This window comes from Schistocerca serialis, chromosome 2 (genome assembly GCF_023864345.2).
Source record: "Schistocerca serialis cubense isolate TAMUIC-IGC-003099 chromosome 2, iqSchSeri2.2, whole genome shotgun sequence".
Taxonomy (NCBI): domain Eukaryota; kingdom Metazoa; phylum Arthropoda; class Insecta; order Orthoptera; family Acrididae; genus Schistocerca; species Schistocerca serialis.
In genome coordinates this window covers 764,565,294-764,584,321 of record NC_064639.1, presented here as the reverse complement: position 1 = coordinate 764,584,321, position 19,028 = coordinate 764,565,294, and the positions used below count along the sequence as shown (strand labels likewise).

Below are 19,028 nucleotides of genomic sequence, written 5' to 3'. Positions count from 1 at the left end.
TTGGAGCCAATAAGCGTTTTAAAGATCCAGTAACTTACTCGGTGGAACTTGGCACTGTTGCTTAAAGCTTTAGTTAGCTAATTTCTCTTTAACTTCCTTCCTTATTTCACTAACGAAGCTCTCCCGTTTTTGTTGGATTTATGAAGCGTTTGTCAGAATTCGTACGTCATGATTTGAACTCGTAATGTTGCGAATTTTTGAATCTGCAGTATTTCATGATGATGAATGAACAGTAAATGCCAGCAACACATTCAATGAAACTATTTCTCATTAAATAATTAAATAAATAAAAAACAAAAACACCAACTGCTTTTCGATGGAACATAGTTTTCACAGGCGACGATACGAACTTTATTTGGTTGCACTACAAGGCGCTGACGCGCAAGTGCCGGCATGACGGGTGAAGATGTATATTTACAACGATAAAATAAATGGAAATATAATTTGTGTTTATTACTGTACTGTTTGCTGTGAAAGAAAATGAACAGTGTCAAACAAGGAGAAGTTTTTGTAACGTGTCATCCCTATCTGCAGGAGATTAGTTATGGCTGCAGTGAACGCTTTCGTAATCTTATCCTTAGCCGTATTTATGATTTTCTGCATCGGCATTCGTAACTTTTTAGTAGATTTTGAAGAAAATGGCTGTGAAATGACATATATGTTCGAGTATCCTCAATATGTCGTAAGTACTAATTTAAATATATGGAAAAAATGCAAGGTTATGTTTACTCCGAGGTACACAATTATTTTATGTGCTACCGCCTTTCCGAAGAAGCAGCAAACTTAAGCTTGAGCAGCAGCAGTAGTCCGAACTCTAGGATTCGTAAAAAAAAGCTACATCCTAAATTAAGATATAAAATTCTAGGCAAGCGAGTGGCGTTTTAGAAAGTTATCTGATGTAATTGTTTTATTACTCAACTTCTGTTTGATAAGCATCTACAGGTTTCGTCGTTGTTGCTTCTACCTCGGACACAATTTAAATTAAGATTTCTCGTTTCAGAGGTAGTTTTTCAGGACAACAGTTTATTGTCCACGCATACAGATTTTTGGTATCCTAGATTACTTTGCTTACAGGACAGAACAACACTTTAACACTGAAAACATTTTGTCCCAGTTGTTTCTCTTCATGGTTTTGATACACTGTTTTATTGCATTTTATGCACATGAATCTAGCTTTCCAGTCTTCATTTCTCAGACAGAAGCTTCTTCTTTGGTACCTTCAGTAGAATATACCTTCTTTGTTTCAGTTCCAATAGCTTGAATGGCCTCCTCCTTTTGGAATGTTTCTGCCTGCCTGGATGTTTTTTGTGACCACAGAATATATGCATCGAGAGCTGTGCTGTCCACCATTTCCATAAATATTTGGTACAGCCAATGATTTGCTTTACGTACATAGCTGTATTGTCTTGTCTTCCTATCACTGTATATACTCCTTTAGACTCATTATAGTGAGCAATTAATAGTACTGTTTTCATTTTATTCTGCAGAGTCGTCATGGTGTTGGTTCGAAAGCAGAAAAAGATACTTGTTTTTCTTTGGAACGTTTTTCTCTTGTGTTGCATTAGACCAAAACTCTTGTGGTATTTCTCTTTTATTTCCTCCAAGAGTTCCAATTAATGCTAAGTCGTGAACCAACACTATTTCAGATAGTGGTATGTGAGTAAAAAAGTATCTTCTGAACTGAAAATATGGTCTAGCCATATATGGCACAACACATTGCCCTTGATTTACTTCTCTCTGGTTGTCCATGCATATACATAATTACATTTCGATTTTTAGCATTTGCAATACCCAAATTTTTATTCCTGGTTTCAATGTCATATATACTCAAAATGCCATCTGCCATAGAAAGTTGCCAGTTTTAATCAACAGTGAGATAGTCGATAGGCTTATGTATGCATTCACAAAAATATCAAAAACCTCTCTTATTACCTCAAGCTTGTCATTTATATTTGCAATTCTAATGTTGCAAGTTCTTATGTCATCAAACTTAAAAACAGTTGATAATTGATGAAAACTGGTACTTGACTTAACAGCCGTGAAACATGGATTTCAAGAAGATGGGTGGCTAGTCCATAGCTCGGAAACACCAGTGCAATTTCCATGTCTTTCCTGCCAGTAATATGGAAATAAATGCCAGCAACTGCTGATTCGTCTCGTGCTATTCTTTTGATTGTTCTTGGTGCAATTATTTGTGTAGGCCTATATGAAATACTTCTTGACTTTTTCATTAATTCACATACATGTACTGTCAAGCATGTTTTCAGGAAGAAAGAGTGCACATACATTTGTAATTGAATCTATAGTTTTACTGCCATGTATAAGTTCAGGCTTTTGTCGAACAATATTTTGAACTGGCCTCTTTGTTAACGGAAGAGTGTAGAATGTCATGTTAGACCACTTCTAGATTTGAACACAGTCTACCTGAAATAGTTGGATCTTCTTCCTTGGTGTCATTTTCTGCTAAATTTTCTTACACTGATAGATCTGTTATTTGATGCATTTCACTCATTTCTGTGACATCGTCAACTTCTTCAATAACTTCAACATTATTGTTTTCATCTTCATCATATCACAAATTGTACATGTTGCAGTCTTAGTTACAAAGATCATCTGGATTATCAGTATTTTTAATCCTTTAAAACTCCTTGCACACTGTAACCTTATGCTCAGAAATACCAGCTAAGACTGCCACAAATGAAAATAACAAGAGAGACCCATTATAAATTCATTGTTGCTAATCTTTTCCTATCTCAACAATGAAAATCATTGTACTATGTGACAATAATATTTCTGACAGTATAATTTTATTGGTTCTGCATGGAATAACAAGGCTATAAATGAAATTCCATTAGCTACAAATCTCATAGCAGACAGCCTGTGTGCTGTAATAGACCAATTTTGTATTCATGTTCTCTATATGCCTTATAATCAGCCATCTATAGGGAAATTATGGATTAATATGGATCCAAAGCAAAGTAAAATGTCTAAACAAAATGAGAAAGTTTGTCCTTGGCAACTCCTTCTACCCTGCTGAAGAATTTCAATTTCTGTAATGTTTAAAATGTGCTGGATAGTACTTACTAACTACAACATCTGTGTATCTTATTTTTGAAAAAGAATTGGGAATGTTGAGAATGTAACCATTTGTACAAATTAATTTGTGATATGAGTGTAAAATGACTCATTCCACATAATTAAAATATGTCGTGGAAAATGATTCACGGAACATAAAACTAACTAGGCTAACTAATATTACATACAAGCTAACAAGAAATCCACTTGGACACCAAAAGGGTGGTTAGGGCTACATAATTCACGACCAACACAGTACACCAATTTTCATAACTTTCAGATGGAAGTTGACTTCTTTGCTGATGGATAGATGGTAAGTGTAGTTGTCAATATTAAGACAGTTGCTTCTGCCTGCTATTGTATAACTTTACTCTTACACCTCCCTAAATGCTCACCTTCATGGTGAGATCACAGAACACAATGAGTGAGTGAGTGAAATGAAAGGAATTAATGAATGAATGAAGTAGCACAAAACATATGTGGAGCAATATGGATAAAATAGGTTGAGAAGACCATATTATCTGAGGCTAAAATGAATGTGTAAAGTTACAGACTAGGTGAACAAAATGAAGTGATCGTACTTAAGAACAACAATGGAAAATCTGAAACAACCACGCATAACTAGATTTGCATTAAACATCCACAATATCGTTAAAGCAAGAGCTATATTTTTTCCATTCATTTATAAGTCACTTAGATAGTTATAACACAGCTTTACCTCGAAGTTTCAAAACTTTTTGCTTACTGTTTTGAATACAATATGTGGCATGTCTACCCAGAAATTTGACGTATTTCTACAGTTCCTAACACTTCTTCATTTATTTCACACATTTGTTTCTAAACATTTAAATCTCACTTTGAACATACTATTGGTAATTTTTGTACACATTTTCTGTAGACAGCTTTTTTGTGTTTCTTACAGATGCCCTTGGTCTTCTTTCTTTGCACACTCCAGTTTGATAGTCCTTTGCTTTTTTTATTATTATTATTATTATTTGTGTGGTCTCACAGCCTCTTCTTCATTTGATTGATGTTCTTGCTACTGTTCCACCCTCTGTTGTTTTCTGTTCCTAGGTTCATTTACCAGCTGATGAATGAATGCCACCCCCTTTAGGTTGTTTTTGGTTATTTAACTGTAGAACAGCCAAGAATTTACTGCTGCCATGGGTATTGTAAAAGACATTCATCAGCCATTTCCTGTAAACAACCCTAGTTGAATATTTACAAATCATTTGATCAATGACATCCACAGCATGATACTACAGAAGGTAACAGTTTCTGGTTTCTTCTCTCCTTCATTTACTGTTGCTTCAGGCTGTAATGTTCTGAGAATAATGACATTATCCTTCTTCTTGTATTGTTAAGGAACTGTCCCGGCAATTGCCGTAGTGATTTAGGAAAACTCAAATCAGGATGGCTTGAAAAGAGCAACTCCACAATGCCGAATATGTGATCAGTGTCTTAACAGCTGCACTGGCAACGGCTGGTCCCTGTTGTACAGTGTTTGTTGGTTTACACACAATTTGTTCCAGGTAACTTGTGATATCCTTGGAGACTCCTAGATTGTGAAGATGCTACTGTGCCCCTTGCACTGACTCTAGTCCTTTCGGAAAGCATATTCTGTGCCTTTACACATTCAGCCATGCTCCTCAATCCTCCTGAGAAACTAAGGAGTCGGCAACCTCCCATGATGAGTGAGATGTTGAATTCAGGAGAATGACAATACATTACTGTTGCACATACTGAATCTTCACACATGATTTCCTTGCGAAAGCATTAAACTGTGATCATATATGTGTTGTAGTTATCCAGTTTCATTACTACCCATTATTACTCTGAGTGCTGTAAGAAACCTTATTGTGTAGTGTCCATTACTTATAAAATATATTTTGACTGCCTTTTTAAACAGATGTATCTTTTTCATTTCCGTTGGCACTTTAATGTTCGATTTTGGTCTGTGATGCAAAATGCTGCTTTGGTATTTTTTTCCATGGTAAATGGAACTCCAAGCTGACTCTTGTTCGATGTATAGACCTATTAGTGAAATACTTGGTAATGTTTCCTCTGATATACACCACAGATGTGCAGATGTACTCTTTTGGCATTCTAAGGGTGTCCAACTTTTTAAAGTAGTTCTTTACAATGAGTGCAGCTGCTAGTTCTAGCTGCTATTCGTATGGCCTTTTTCTGTAGTGTAAAAACTTTATCTGTATTTTGTTCCCTTGATCCATAGAAAAGAGTACCATAGCTAAGAATATAGTGCACTCAGGCATAGTACATCACCACAAGACTTAGGCTGTTACAGACAGACACTAAAGCCCTAAGAGTGTAACATACTTATGACATTCTTTTTGCCAGTACCTTTGTGTGTGCTCATTCCATTTTAGCTAACGATCTGTATTCATCCACTAAATCTTGACCGATGACCTCAGCAATTTGGTCCCTTAAGAATTCACACACAAAATCTTAAGGCTATAAGTTTTTCATCAATGCTTAATGTGACAGACGAGTTTTGTACCCTTTTTATAATTGTATATTGCAGCGTTACTCAACCTTTTCAGTATTAATGCCTGGCATGAGGCGAAATCAAAAGACTATCTAGTAAGGAATCATTCTCTGAATTTTGTGCAGGTTTTGGATAAAGAGTTCTCTGCTCTGAAAAAATAGCATTTCGTATGTTACCGTTTTCTAGGTCCAGCTTTTGCGAAACTGGATTTTCGGCATTGGCTGTTTTGAAGACAAAATATTGATCTCAGCTAAACAAAGAAAAAGAACTCGGAGTGCCTATTTATGATATTATTCGTAAAACTTGACTGTGATGTTGCTGTCATCTACAAAGATAAATTTTTCAATATCTTATACCAAACTTAACTATCCAAAACTATCGTCTGTGTTATTCCCAGGTTTGTTTTGCATAAAAACCTGCATCTTGCTTTGCTTGGAAGTAACTGCTTGTCATTTGCAGTAATTTCACCAGGGCAGTAACAGTGGCGGCAGTTTTGTCCATACTTCCTCTGTATTTCAGAAATAAAGAGCAAACTTGTTGAAAGCATAAAAAATCTGATAAGTTCATGGAATCTCTCTCTCTCTCTCCATTTTGTTCATGATAAAATTAGGCCTTTAGCACAAGAAGCCTCTCTGGAGAACAGATTCCAATCATGCCTTTAAATCCCCTAACAGTACGTTTCAAATGATTTTTTTTTTTTTTTTTTAATTTCATTCTGAGCATTTGATTCTGTGTGCTTTTTATAATATGTAATATTGATTCATTAAAAAGAAGCTGGAAGGCACTTGATGATGGAATCATCTGCTCAGTGACAGGCATATGCAGTTAGCACCCCTCTCTCCTTCCGGATGTTCCAAGCAGCTCTTGTAGGTGATGACATGTTAGCTACCTTCCATTCCATCCATCCCATCCCATCTATAGCTGCCATCTTCACTGCTGTGCCAGCCGTTTCTTGACATTGTTGTGAAAAGGATTAGGATGAGAAGACATCTACTGAAGGTAACTCCTCAGTCTCATTATCTTTGTTATCAGTTATTTGTGGCATAAAATCACCATCTGAATCCAAAAGTAACTTCTTGATTCACTATCTGAATTCTCGAAAACATGCTAAATCTCTTCATTAGTAAGACCAAGCTCACACGACATAGTTGAAAATGCCTGTTACACACACACACACACACACACACACACACACGAAAGTAACTTTGTCTACCATAAGGCGACTAACAACAGAAACGTAAAAAAATATGATTGAAAAGTTAAGTTACAACGTCCAGCATAGGGATGTTTCCTGCAAGACATATAACATATTTGAGGTACCAGTTTCTGAGTAGAGAAAAATACAATGCAAGTACCTTTGTACTTAGGAAAACAGCAATATTCTACAAAGAAATTAATTCAGGGGACAGTTGACTGCTCCCACTGCTGTGTGTACTTCATGAAATTGTGAAAATTGCGCAAATTGCTATACATTATAGTCAAAAATAGAAGAAATGAGAAAAAGTAACAAAATTTGATGGAAATATGTTAAAACTGAATTCATTGTTTTTCCTTTGAATTTCTGCACAACAGAGTAATTTATGGGTTAACAGAACATAGCTGACAAGCATAACCCATCTTAGGAAGGATCCTCACTGCCACCTGTAGGATTTCGCATTACATGACTTGAGGCAGAAGCAGGTTGTTGCAAGCATGAAAATGACTTAGGAAATATTACATTACCCTATCCAGAAATACAAGCTGAAAACTATTTATCTGTCAACTGTTTGAAAAAGACAAAAATTTCTCTGAGCTTCCCAATGGAAATATATCTTAATATACATATAAAACAGGATGTATATACATACTAGGTATGCCCAGCATCTCCTCCTAAACCGCCTGATTGATTTCAACCAAATATGGTACGCATGCTGCTTGCTATATGAGAATCGGAACTGTGTAGGTTAGAACGTACTAGCTCCCATAGGAGTGGAGACATAGACAAAAGGGTTTTGTGCACCTGACATGTAAGCTGCCCTGCACAACAGGCATGTTGTGTGGGTACCACCAGCATGTCTTTCAGGGGCTGCACATGCAGATTGAAATGGCTGAGCAGAGAGGGGGGGGGGAGGGCAGTTAGTGTGAGGGGGGGGGGGGGAGGATGAGGTGCAGGGAGAAGGGCAGAGGAAGGTATTGGCAGGGAGAGGTTTTAGGATGAGAGATGGGCAGAGGGAGAGTAAGGACAAAGAGATGGACTGAAAGAGGATGAGGAATGTTGTGTGGGTAGTATCAGCATGCCTTCTAAACGCTAAGTGTGCAGATGAGCATGGATAAGCATAAGGGTGGACGAGAAGAGGGTTAAAGAGAGTGGTGAGGGTAATATGGTTAGAAAGAGGGGCATAGGAGATGGACAAGGAGAGGTAGAGGAGGAGATGATGACACTGGAAGGGAAAGGAAGTAGGGAAGAGGAGATGGACAGACAAATGTGTGAGAATAGATGAATACAGAAAGGGAGGAGGAGAAGATTAGTAGTGAGGGGCAGGAGGAAAAGATGAACAGTGAGACAGAGAAGGATGAATGGACAAAGAAAGAGGGTGAAGGCAGTAGAGGGGTAGGGGTAGAAGATAGACATAGAGAGAGAGCATGGAGAGACAGGTTGGGAGGGATGGTCAGAGAGAAGGGCATGAGGAAGTGGTCAAAGAGAGGGGGAGGGAGGAGTTTGACAGGGAGAGACAGACAGAGTCTGGGAGGAGGAGGAGACGGCTAGAAGCACTTAGTTCCCATAGAAACAGAGGTAAGGGCAAACACGTGTTACTGCAGTACATGCTGCAGGCTACGCTGAATGACAGGCATGTTTTGTAAGTAGTATCGGACTGTTTTTGGAGGGGCTACACATGCTGATGGGGACAGACGGGGGAAGGTTGATATGGATAAAAGAAAGGAGGACAGGGAGAGGGGGCAGGAAGGACAGATGGGGGAGAAGGAAGCTGGAGGCATTGAAAGGAAGAAATGGGGATGGGGTGATAGACAGGGAAAGGGAGGGAGGGAGGAGGAAAGGAGAGACAGAGAGAGGGGGAGAATGTTGTGGACAGAGAGAGGGGGGGGGGGAAGAGGAGTGAACGGACAGAGAGAGGATTGGGGTACAGGCAGAGAGGGGGATATGAGGAGATGGACATAGAGAGGGGTTGTGAGCATATGGAGACAGAAAAGGGAGTGGTGAGGATATGGTCAGAGAGAGGGCCCAGAGGAGAAGGGGAGATGAAGAGACAGAGAGAGAGGGGATGGGGCAAAGGAGGAAATGGACAGGTAGAGTTGGGAAGGTGGGACGATGAGGTGGACAGAGAGGGGGGGACATAGCAGCGGACACAGGGTTGAGGAGGAGACATGTCGAACATTTGTGGAAGCAAACCCATGGGGGAAAGACTAGTGTGTGTGTGCACCTTGAGTGCTTGCGCACATGTGCCAAATTTGGCACAGACATAGCATGCCTCAAGAGTATCAGTGACGTGAGGTTTATAATCTTCTGGCTCCAATAGCAACAGAGATGTGGGCAAAAACATGTTGTTCCGACCCCTAGCATATAGGTTGCCCTGCACAGCAGGCATGTTGTGTGGGAACAATATCGGCGTACCTTACTGACCTGTTTGCAGTGCAACATACATGTTAAGGGTAAGAAATGGTTTTCCATCTTTTGAAGTGACAGCTGCCCTGCATAACAGGTATGTTGAATTGAATGTTAACGACATAGGAGACAATCTGAGTAGCCGTCTTAGATTGTTTGCAGATGATGCTGTCATTTACCGTCTTGTAAATTCATCAGATGATCAAAACAACTTGCAAAATGATTTAGATAAGATATCAGTATTGTGCGAAAAGTGGCAGTTGACCTTGAATAAGGAAAAGTGTGAAGTTATTCACGTGAGTACTAAAAGAAATCAGCCAAATTTTGATTAAGCAACAAGTCACACAAATCTGAAGGCTGTAAATTCAACTAAATACTTAGGGATTACAATTACAAATAACCTAAATTGGAATGATCACATATATAATATTGTGGGTAGAGCAAACCAAAGACTGTGATTCATTGGCAGAACACTTAGAAGGTGCAACAGGTCTACTAAAACGACTGCGTACACCACGCTTGTCCGCCCTATTCTGGAGTATTGCCGTGTGGTGTGGGAGCCGCATCAGGCGGGACTGACGGATGACATCAAAGAAGAGCAGCTCGTTTTGTATTACCGTAAAATAGGGGAGATAATGTCACAGACATGATACGTGAATTGGAGTGGCAATCATTAAAACAAAGGCGTTTTTCGTTGTGACGGGATCTTCTCATGAAATTTCAATCACCAGTTTTCTCCTCCGATTGCAAAAACATTCAGTTGGCACCCACTTAAATAGGGAGAAATTATCATCACAATAAAATAAGAGAAATCAGGGCTGGTACCGAAAAATTTAAGTGCTCGTTTTTCCCGCGTGCCGTTCCAGAGTGAAACGGTGAAGATACAGCTTGAAGGTGGTTCATTGAACCCTCTGCCAGGCACTTTATTGTGAATAGCAGAGTAATCACGTAGATGTAGATGTTGATGAAGTAACCTGCCTTATCTATGTTCATTGCAGAATTGCCTTTAAGTCAGTGGAAAAACGTTGCAGTCAGGCCCCTGATCTGTAGGCTGCCCAGCATGACAGTCACATTGTGGCAATAGTATGTGTAAGAGATGGACAGAGAGAAGGGAGGAGGATATGGGGAGACAGAGAGGTTATGGAGGAGGAGATGTATAAGTAGAGGTGGGAGGATGAGATGGACAGAGAGATGGAGGAGGAAGAAGTTAACATGGAGAAGGGGAAGGGAGGAGGAGATGTATGCAATGTATGTGTCAAATATTGACATGAGCATAGCCACAGAGAAAAGACTAATATACATTAGCCTTTTCTCCATTTCAACATTATTTACATATGAAATCCCTTAATCAATTTCAGCTAAATTCGGCACTCCAAGAGCATACTTCAGGAGTATCGGTACCATGGGGATGACAACATCCTACCTCTCATAGAAGCAGAGATAGTGCCAAAAACATGTATTTTCCCACCCCCACCCATGCAGGCTGCCCTGCATGAAAGGCATGTTGTGTTGGAACAGCCTCAGCTTGCCATACCAACCTGCTTTGCAGGGCAGCCTACACGAGAAGGCCAAGAAACCATTTTTCAGATCCCAGCCTGTAGGCTGCCCTGCATTTTAACAGGTGTGTTATGTTGTAGAAGTATCTGCCAGCTTTTTTAACCTGCTTTGCATGGCAGCCTATACATCTGGGGCAATAAAGATTTTGAAGCCCCTAGGGAAGGAGGAGGCACGAGCTGATGGACAGAGAGGGGGAAAGGAGGAAACAACAGAGAGAAGGATGGGAGGATATGGACAGAAGTAGAGGCAAGAAGGCATATTGCATGAGTCTTATTTGTGTGTGTGTGGGGGAGGGGGGGAGACAGGGAGAGGAGGACCGGGGTGGACATAGAGGTTTGGGCAGGAGTAGATGCACAGAGAGCAAATAGAATTGGAGCGGGGGTCAGGAAGGGGACAGAGAGAGGGGGAGAAGGAAATTGGTGGGGGGGGGGGGAGAGGGAGGATGAGGATAAGATGGAAATAGGAAGTGGACACAGGAGATGCATGGAGAGAAGGGGTTAGATGGACAGAGAGGGGGGGGGGGGTGAGGAAATGGGCAGAGCACCCCTAACAGAAGGGGATATGCAGAGAGTGTGGTGCAGGAGGAAATAAGCAGACATGCAGGGAGGGCGGAAGATATAGGCAGAGAGCAGGAAGAGGAGGAGGAGGGGGAGATGAGCAAAGAGAAGGACATGTACATGTGGGCTGACAGGGCAGTGAGATGGTCAGAGGGGGATGAGAAGGAGAAAAATAGAGCGAGCAGAAGAGTATTTATAGAGTGATGGAGAAGGAAAATAGTCAGAGAGAAGGGGAGGTAGAGGATTGCAGGATGGGTGGAGGAAGAGATGAACCAAGTGTGGGAGAGGAGGGGATGTCAGCAATATGTATGACAGGCAAAGCTGTGGGGAAAATGCTAGAGAGAGGGGGTGGGGAGGTGGACGGGGAGAGGGAGGAAGGGGGTGCGGAACATAAAGGGGCAAGAGGGGTTGGGTAGGGAGAGGGCAGAGGATGAAATGGCAAGCACATGGGTGAAGAGGGACTGAAGCAGGAGGCTGGTGGAAAGCATAGAGGGGTAGTGGACAAATGGAAAATGTAGAGGGGGAGTGGGCAGATGGAAAGGAAGAGGGGGAAGGAAATGGTCCAGAGAGAAGGGGAAAGAGGGGATGTGTAATATATATGTGCTGAAAGCATGTGTGATTGCAGATGCAGGGAAAGTGGCAGGTGGCAGTATCTGTATGTGTGGGAGGGGGGGTGGGGGGGGAGTGACATGCATGTGAATGTGTAAAGTGGCATGTATGTCTGGAATCTTCTGCCAAACTCCTGGATCAATTTCAAGCAAATTTCGCACACCATCTGTAAACCTCACAAGTATCAGCACTGTAGTGTTTGTAATCTGATTGCTCCAGTAGGAGCGGAGATACAGGCTGAAACTTTTTTTTTCTGCTGTACAGGCTACCCTGCACTACAGGTGTGTTATGTGGGAATAGTTTCAGCCTGCCTTATCAATGTGTTAACCAGGGTAGCCTACATGTTAGAGGCAAGGAAGAATTTTCCAGTCCCCAACACAGCTGGTGTGGGAAGTTGAGGTGAATAGAGAATGGGATGGACAGAGAGAGGAAGGAGGAGAGGATGGGTAGGGGGAGAAGGATACGGGGGGGGGGGGGGGGTGGAATGGGAGAGGGAAGCAAGAGGGGATGGTCAGGGATATGGGAAAGTGGATATGGACAGAGGGAGGGGGTGGAACGATATGGTCAGAGAGGGAGGAGGATGAGGTGGAGAGAGAAATGGGAAAGAAAGAGGGAAAGGAAGGGATATGTGCAATGGAGAAGAAAGAGATGGACATAGAGAGGGGTTGGAGGGGCAAAAATGCAATGTACAGGGTGTCCCACTAAAACCTCCCTGATTTCAAAGACCCAGGAGAGAAAAACCACAGCAGGTACGACACTGAAAAATGCACCACATTGTAGAGCATCTCAAAGAATTTATATTCCCACATCAGAAGTGGAAAGTATCGTCGCCAGAGTGCAGCATGGTTGCATGAAGTGAAAATGGTGACTCCACAGCAGTGTGCACAAGCAGTAGTGTGGTTTGCAGAAACAAAATCGGTGATTACTGTGCAAAAAAATTATCGTCGTGTGTATGAATGTGATCCACCTGATGTGAAAACATTTAAGGAATGGTACAGGTAGTTTCTGACAACAGGAAGTGTTCTGAAACGTTCTGGCAGTGCACGTTATGGAGTTTCAGAAGAGACAGTGGAGGACATCAGACAAACATTTCTCAGAAGCCTACGTAAGTCAATTCGTCAAGCATCTAGGCAACGTGATATACCTCGATCAACATTGCATTGTGTAGTTCATCAGCATCTTCGTATGTGTGCAAATTGTGCAACGTCTGACACCGAACAACAAACCACATGGACAACAATTGTTGTCATTGAACATGTTCGTGATAGCCCTAAACTAAATGTCTGGTTTGGACTAATGCACGACAGGATTGTTGGACCGTTCTTCTTTGCGGAACAAATGGTGAATGGGTCAGAGTATCTGGACATGTTGGAGCAGTTTGTGTACCCTCAGATACAAGACTTGCAACCCAACATCATTTTTCAACAAGATGGAGTTCTGCTTCATTGGTCAACGGCTGTCCGCAAGTTTGTGGATAGGAAATTTACCAATTGTTTAATCGGACGTGGAGGACCTATTGCCTGGCCATCATGGTCACCTGACATTATGCCACTTGATTTCGTGAAGGACCACATGTATGCAACCAAAGTGGACGATATTCCTATGCTGCGACATCGTATCACTAATGCGATTGCAACAACAACACAGGAAATGTTACAACAAACTTGGCAAGAAATTGAATATAGGCTTGATATTCTTTATGCTACAAATATTTCACATGTAGAGGTGTATTGATGATAAATAAATAACTTCTTTGAGATGCTCTACAATGTGGTGCGTTTTTCATTGTTGTATCTACTGTGCTTTTTTTCCTGGGTCTTTGAAATCAGGGAGGTTTGAGTGGAACACCCTGTATATGTCAAACAGGTGCGTGAGTGAAGCCTCATGGTAAGACTAGTACATGTATAAACCAGCTTGTATGTTTGTATGTATGTACGTATGTACATCTGTGATCTCCTCCTAAAACCCTGGATCAAATCAACCAACAGTACACGTAATGTGTATCGGTACTTGAGGGTAGAACCTTGTAACTCCAGCATGTGTGTGTGTTCACAGCCTAACATGTAGGCTGCCCTGCACATCAAGCATGTTGTGTGGGAGGAGTATCAGCCTGTCTTATAGACTTACTTTGGAAAGCAACCTACATGTCAGGGGGCAGGAAACAGTTTTCCAGTGGGCGACATATAAGCTGCTGTACACAAAATGTATGTTGTGTTGAAGTAGTATTGGACTGCTTTATCAACTTGTTTTGCAGGAACTGCACGTTCCAGTGGGTACAAATGGAGGAAGGTTGAGATGGATAGAGGAGGGGACAGACAGAGAGAGGAGACAGGAGGAGATGGAGATGGATATGGATAAGAGTTGGGCAGGAAGTAATGGACAGAGAGAATGTTTAGTTGCTGAATTGGCCAGAGGAATGGGGTGAAGGAGATGGACAAAGAGAGTGTTGAGGAGGGGTCAGTCTGAGAGGGGGAGGAGTGAATGTGTAGAGAGATGGGGAGGAGGAGAATATCAGAGGAGGGTGAGATGCAAGAGCTGGTGAAAAGGTGGCTAGGTGTAGTGGGCTTGCAGAAAACAAAGAGTGGAGAGGAGGAGATGGAGAGACAGAAATAATGGGGAGCAGGAGATGGACAGATAGAGGTGGATCTTAGAGAGGGAGGAAGAGGGGATGGACAGAGAGAGAGAAGGGGAGGAGCAGATGGGGTAAGAGTTGTGGAGGAATTGATGAGCTGAGAGAAGGGGGAGGAGGAGATGAGGGATGGATAGTGATAGTGTGGAGGAGTAGTTGATGGGAGAGGCAGGTGGAAAGTGTAGAGGGATATTTGGTAGGTGGAAAAGGAAGATGGTGAGGAGGGGATGGAAAGAGGGAGAGGTGGAGGAGATGGATAAAAATTTTGGGGAGAAGGTTATGGACAGATACAGATGGGAGGGTGAGGTGGACAGAGAGCTGGGAGAGGGGGAGGGAGAAAGAAATGGGCACATTGGGGGGGGGGGGGGGACGTGTACAATATATGTGCTGAATGCATGTGCGAGCGATGCCATGGAGAACAGTTAGTATCAGCGCCTAGGGTTTATAACTTTCTAGAGCCAATAGAAGCAGAGATACAGCAGTCACTCTGTTGGTGGTTTTTTCACTAGATGTGCAGCCTACACATTAGTGGTGAGAAACAAATTAGCAGCCCCTTACATGTAATCTGCCCTGCACATCAGTCATGTTGTGTTGGAGTAGTGTCGGCCTGCTTCACTGACCTGTTGAGGAGGGCTACATTTGTGGAGAGGCATGGATGAGAGATGGATATAAGGGTTGAACAGAGGGAAGGGGGTAGGATGGATAGGAAGAAAGGGGGCAGGAGGGGACAGACAGACAGAGGTGAGGGGTGAGGAGAAAAGAAGAGAGACAGAGAGTGGGGAGGAGAAGGTGGACAGATAGAGATTGGAAAATAAGGTAACAGGGAGGAGATAGGAGGAAGGGGTGGGACACAGAGGGTAGGGAGGAGAAATTGTGATATGTGTGCTGAATGTGTACACACTGAAGCCATGGGGGAGGCCAAGTATATGGATGAGGCGTCAGATTCCAAAAATCTTCTTATTGATTTTTTTATGGTTTTTCCACAAACCACAAAAAATGTTTCTACAGGTTGAATCAAACAATGCAAAGTCCAGGTTGGAATAACAATGTAAGGAAAAATAGATTACCACTTATCGTAAAGATGACACTTGGAATTGCAGGTAGGTGCAACGAAAAGAGACTTACTCTTTGGCCAAAGACTTTGTCAGTAAAGGAAACCCACGCACATTCATTTACACAAGCAAGCTGATTAAGGCTTTGGGTGAAAGCTAATGTGTAAGTGTCTTTCCGTTGTGACTGTCTTCTACTCAAGAGTGTGTCTTCCTTACATTGATGTTTCTGCAGGTTGCTCGGAAACAATCTGAAAACCTGGTAAGGGTGTTGCAGGGTAGGTTGTGGTGAGAAATAATTGTTAAGAAAAAAATTCAATACATTTGCAAGTTAATTAGCTTCGAAGTTATCCATTCAGGTTGTTGCACTCACACATTCAAGCTGTCTGTGTTATACAATTAGTGTCAGTTGTTATAGCATAGGGGACAGTGCATGAGACTGCTTAGCCTTTGGCTTAGGTTTGATCCTTATTACCATCCCATGTCCAATTTTTGTATCACTCTTTTGTTCAGTTTTAGGAAACCAAATGTGGAACGTGTTTGGTGACACCATATCCGGCAGGCCACTTGAATTTGTGCATGCAACAGCATGACTGTCTCACTGCAATGTTATTTATCTCGGAAACAGCGCAATTTATCATATTTTTTCTTAACATTTATTTCTCAGAACAACCTGCCCTGCAACGCCATCACAAGTTCTTCAGACTATTTCTGACCACCCTGTTTAAGGCTTTCTTAAATAATATGCTAAAATCTATGGGTCAAAAAATAGCTAATAACACAAGAAATAAGACTGCAAAGTTTGATATCTCAAACTTTATGCATTATGACAAAATGAGGCATAGTATTCTGGATAAGATTTTATGTGAATCTATACACTCAAGAAGGTAGGTTTTGTTGCAGCTCGGTGATTGGAGGGTATTTTGCAACAAATACTAACAAACCTTCTGTGTTGGAGACAGCTTATTTAATTATTATCAAAGGTTTCTTAATGTGGTTATAATTTATCTTATTGAATATTGTTAATCTCCAAATCACAAATAAAATAACAAGCCTTAACTGTGCATAAAAATAATCAGGAAATAACAACAAGAAATTAATGTATGAGTTAAACATAATGATCAGAGTAATTGTATTAAAAGAATGAAGGACTTGATGCCTTTGTTCTTTATATCCTCAATTCATCTTCTAGTTCATGAATGTCATCCTCACTTTCAGAGGATCCAAAGTGGTATAGTTCCTTTTACACGTTATGTCTTTATAATATGACATGTTTTCATTGTCTGCCCATTGAGCACCCTAATGTTTAGATAACAGTTTGTTTACAACCTGCAACTTTTCTGGTTTGACAGATGCTCCACATAGCAACTCATCAGGGGGTCCACCAAAGAATCCTTTTCCAGTTCGGATAATTGGTCGATACACTGAAATGTCAGACATGTATGATATTTCTCTTCTTACTACAAAAGATGACTTGCTTTTTTTTATGTAGAAGTGTTTGCACTTGGAGAGTTTGCAGTGCCAAAGTGGTGGATGTTTCAATGTTGCATTAGCTAGCAATTTCCAGTCTCTTACTTTACACACATCACTTCCTAACTTTTTGATGGTGCCTTCATTTGAAGAAGCAGAAGATGATGATGATGATGATTTCATGATCCCGCAGAAGAAAGAAGTGGCCAATAACTGGGTAGATTATTCACACTTCTTTGACATTAGGTGGAGTTTCATTTCACAGCCAAATGCAAAGCATTCCAGTTAGTGCAGAATTTTCATCTTGTCATGGACAACCATTGCAAAATAATGCAACGTAATTGGTGATATCGCAAACTGAAAAGTTGTCAGGCAGTTAATCAAGGACCTCCTGAAAAGTAATGTCTCTTAATTTTTTACATGAAAACTCTTAAAGCTGTTTTTAAATAAAACAAACATTTTACCATTTTACATCTATATCTTCATGTCTACATATTTGCAGCCCTCTGCTGTTAGAGACTTGTGAATTGTAGCATGCAACAGAGCAGTGTGTAATGTAACTATGTCAGGGTGTGTGGGAAACAGTGTGCTGTAACTGAGTTTTGAATTAGAAGATTTCATTCATAAATGGAGAACCCTGTGCTTTCAGGGCAGCCTGCAAGTCAGAAACAAGAAACATTTTTCATTAGAATGGTAAAGTTTTCATCATTCTTAGAATTATGGTCAATATAAACGTCTCATTCAGTATATATTTGCCTTAATAACAGTGTAATTCACATGACACTGTATTCTGTACACATATGTAGCATCAGTGTGACTTGAATATGGAGTAAATCAAGTCACAATATTTGCTTTTGCAGAAAATCTCTCTCCCACAAAATGTAACAAAAAAGTACAGCCGCTATGGACTGTATGCTTATGGAGAAGGCCAGTTTACTGAGAAATTGAGGCATATGATATTTAATGGCGTACCAGTACTCTTCATTCCAGGAAATAGTGGTTCCCACAAACAAGGCAAGTATTCACTTACCTTAATTATATTCTTATTGGAGAGCTGCTGTATCTCATCGATTAACACATAGAGGTTTCTGTAATAAATAGAGAGTATAAACAAAAGAAACAACCATGGAAATGAACTGTGTTAACAACAGTAAATTAATAGAAAACTTTTGCAAACAAAATGGAACATGTGACTAAAAGTTATGCACTCGTGATAGCAGATGTACCATAATATGAAATAAATAATATTCAACCTCACATTGAAATTTTGTGTGAACAATAATAATGTGAAAAGGAATTTCTGTCTCTTGTGAAGGGGTATTAGCAGAAAGATGCCCATGCTATAACGTCGTTAGCATGCCACATGCTTGACTATATTCTTATCTATGCAACCAGAGGATTAACCAAATGTAGTCATAACAAAAACATTCAGAACACGACAATAATGAGTTTATTTGTGCACAAACACCCTGTTACAAACCAAATGTAGGTTGGGGAAGGTTTGTATATTGTGGAATTTGTGGGCCTGGGAAGTGGTTGAAATTGCAGCTCTCTCTTTCACTCCTACATGATTTAAATATATTTTTTGATGCAGAATATATTGTAATATTCTGATTCTATTAAGTTCTGTTTGGGGTCAGCTTCCAATTCTTGTACCAGATGCTGATTGTCTTAAAGCTTCCTTTCACAGTGCCTCCCCTTAACCCATTTCCAGATGGTTTATATCCCTGCTGAAGCTGCAACACCTGTCCTATCCACCCATATATCCTTTTCCAGTCATGTAACAAGTGCTAGATAGTTACAATTAAAGTACAGCTATTCACAGAGGTTCAGTGTGGGCTGTAATTATAGTACGACAGTGAAACTTGGTAGACATGCTAAATTATTAACATGGACTCGATTATACTGATAATGTTAGTGAACAGTATGGCTATCGAGAATAGAGACCGTGCACTGTTAGTGAAACTGTTTTCTG

The 19,028-nt window shown here is 40.8% G+C and overlaps 1 protein-coding gene across 1 annotated transcript in view; it reads left to right on the top strand.

Annotated features, from left to right (window-relative positions):
* Positions 1–370: 370 nt before the first annotated feature.
* Positions 371–19,028, top strand: part of LOC126457983 (GPI inositol-deacylase) — a 166,289-nt gene continuing 147,631 nt past the window's right edge. Inside the window, exons 1-2 of the mRNA XM_050094745.1 lie at positions 371–682; positions 17,914–18,067. Coding sequence (XP_049950702.1) covers positions 545–682; positions 17,914–18,067 — 292 coding nt within the window. The 5' untranslated portion in view covers positions 371–544. The remainder of the gene's footprint in view (positions 683–17,913; positions 18,068–19,028) is intronic.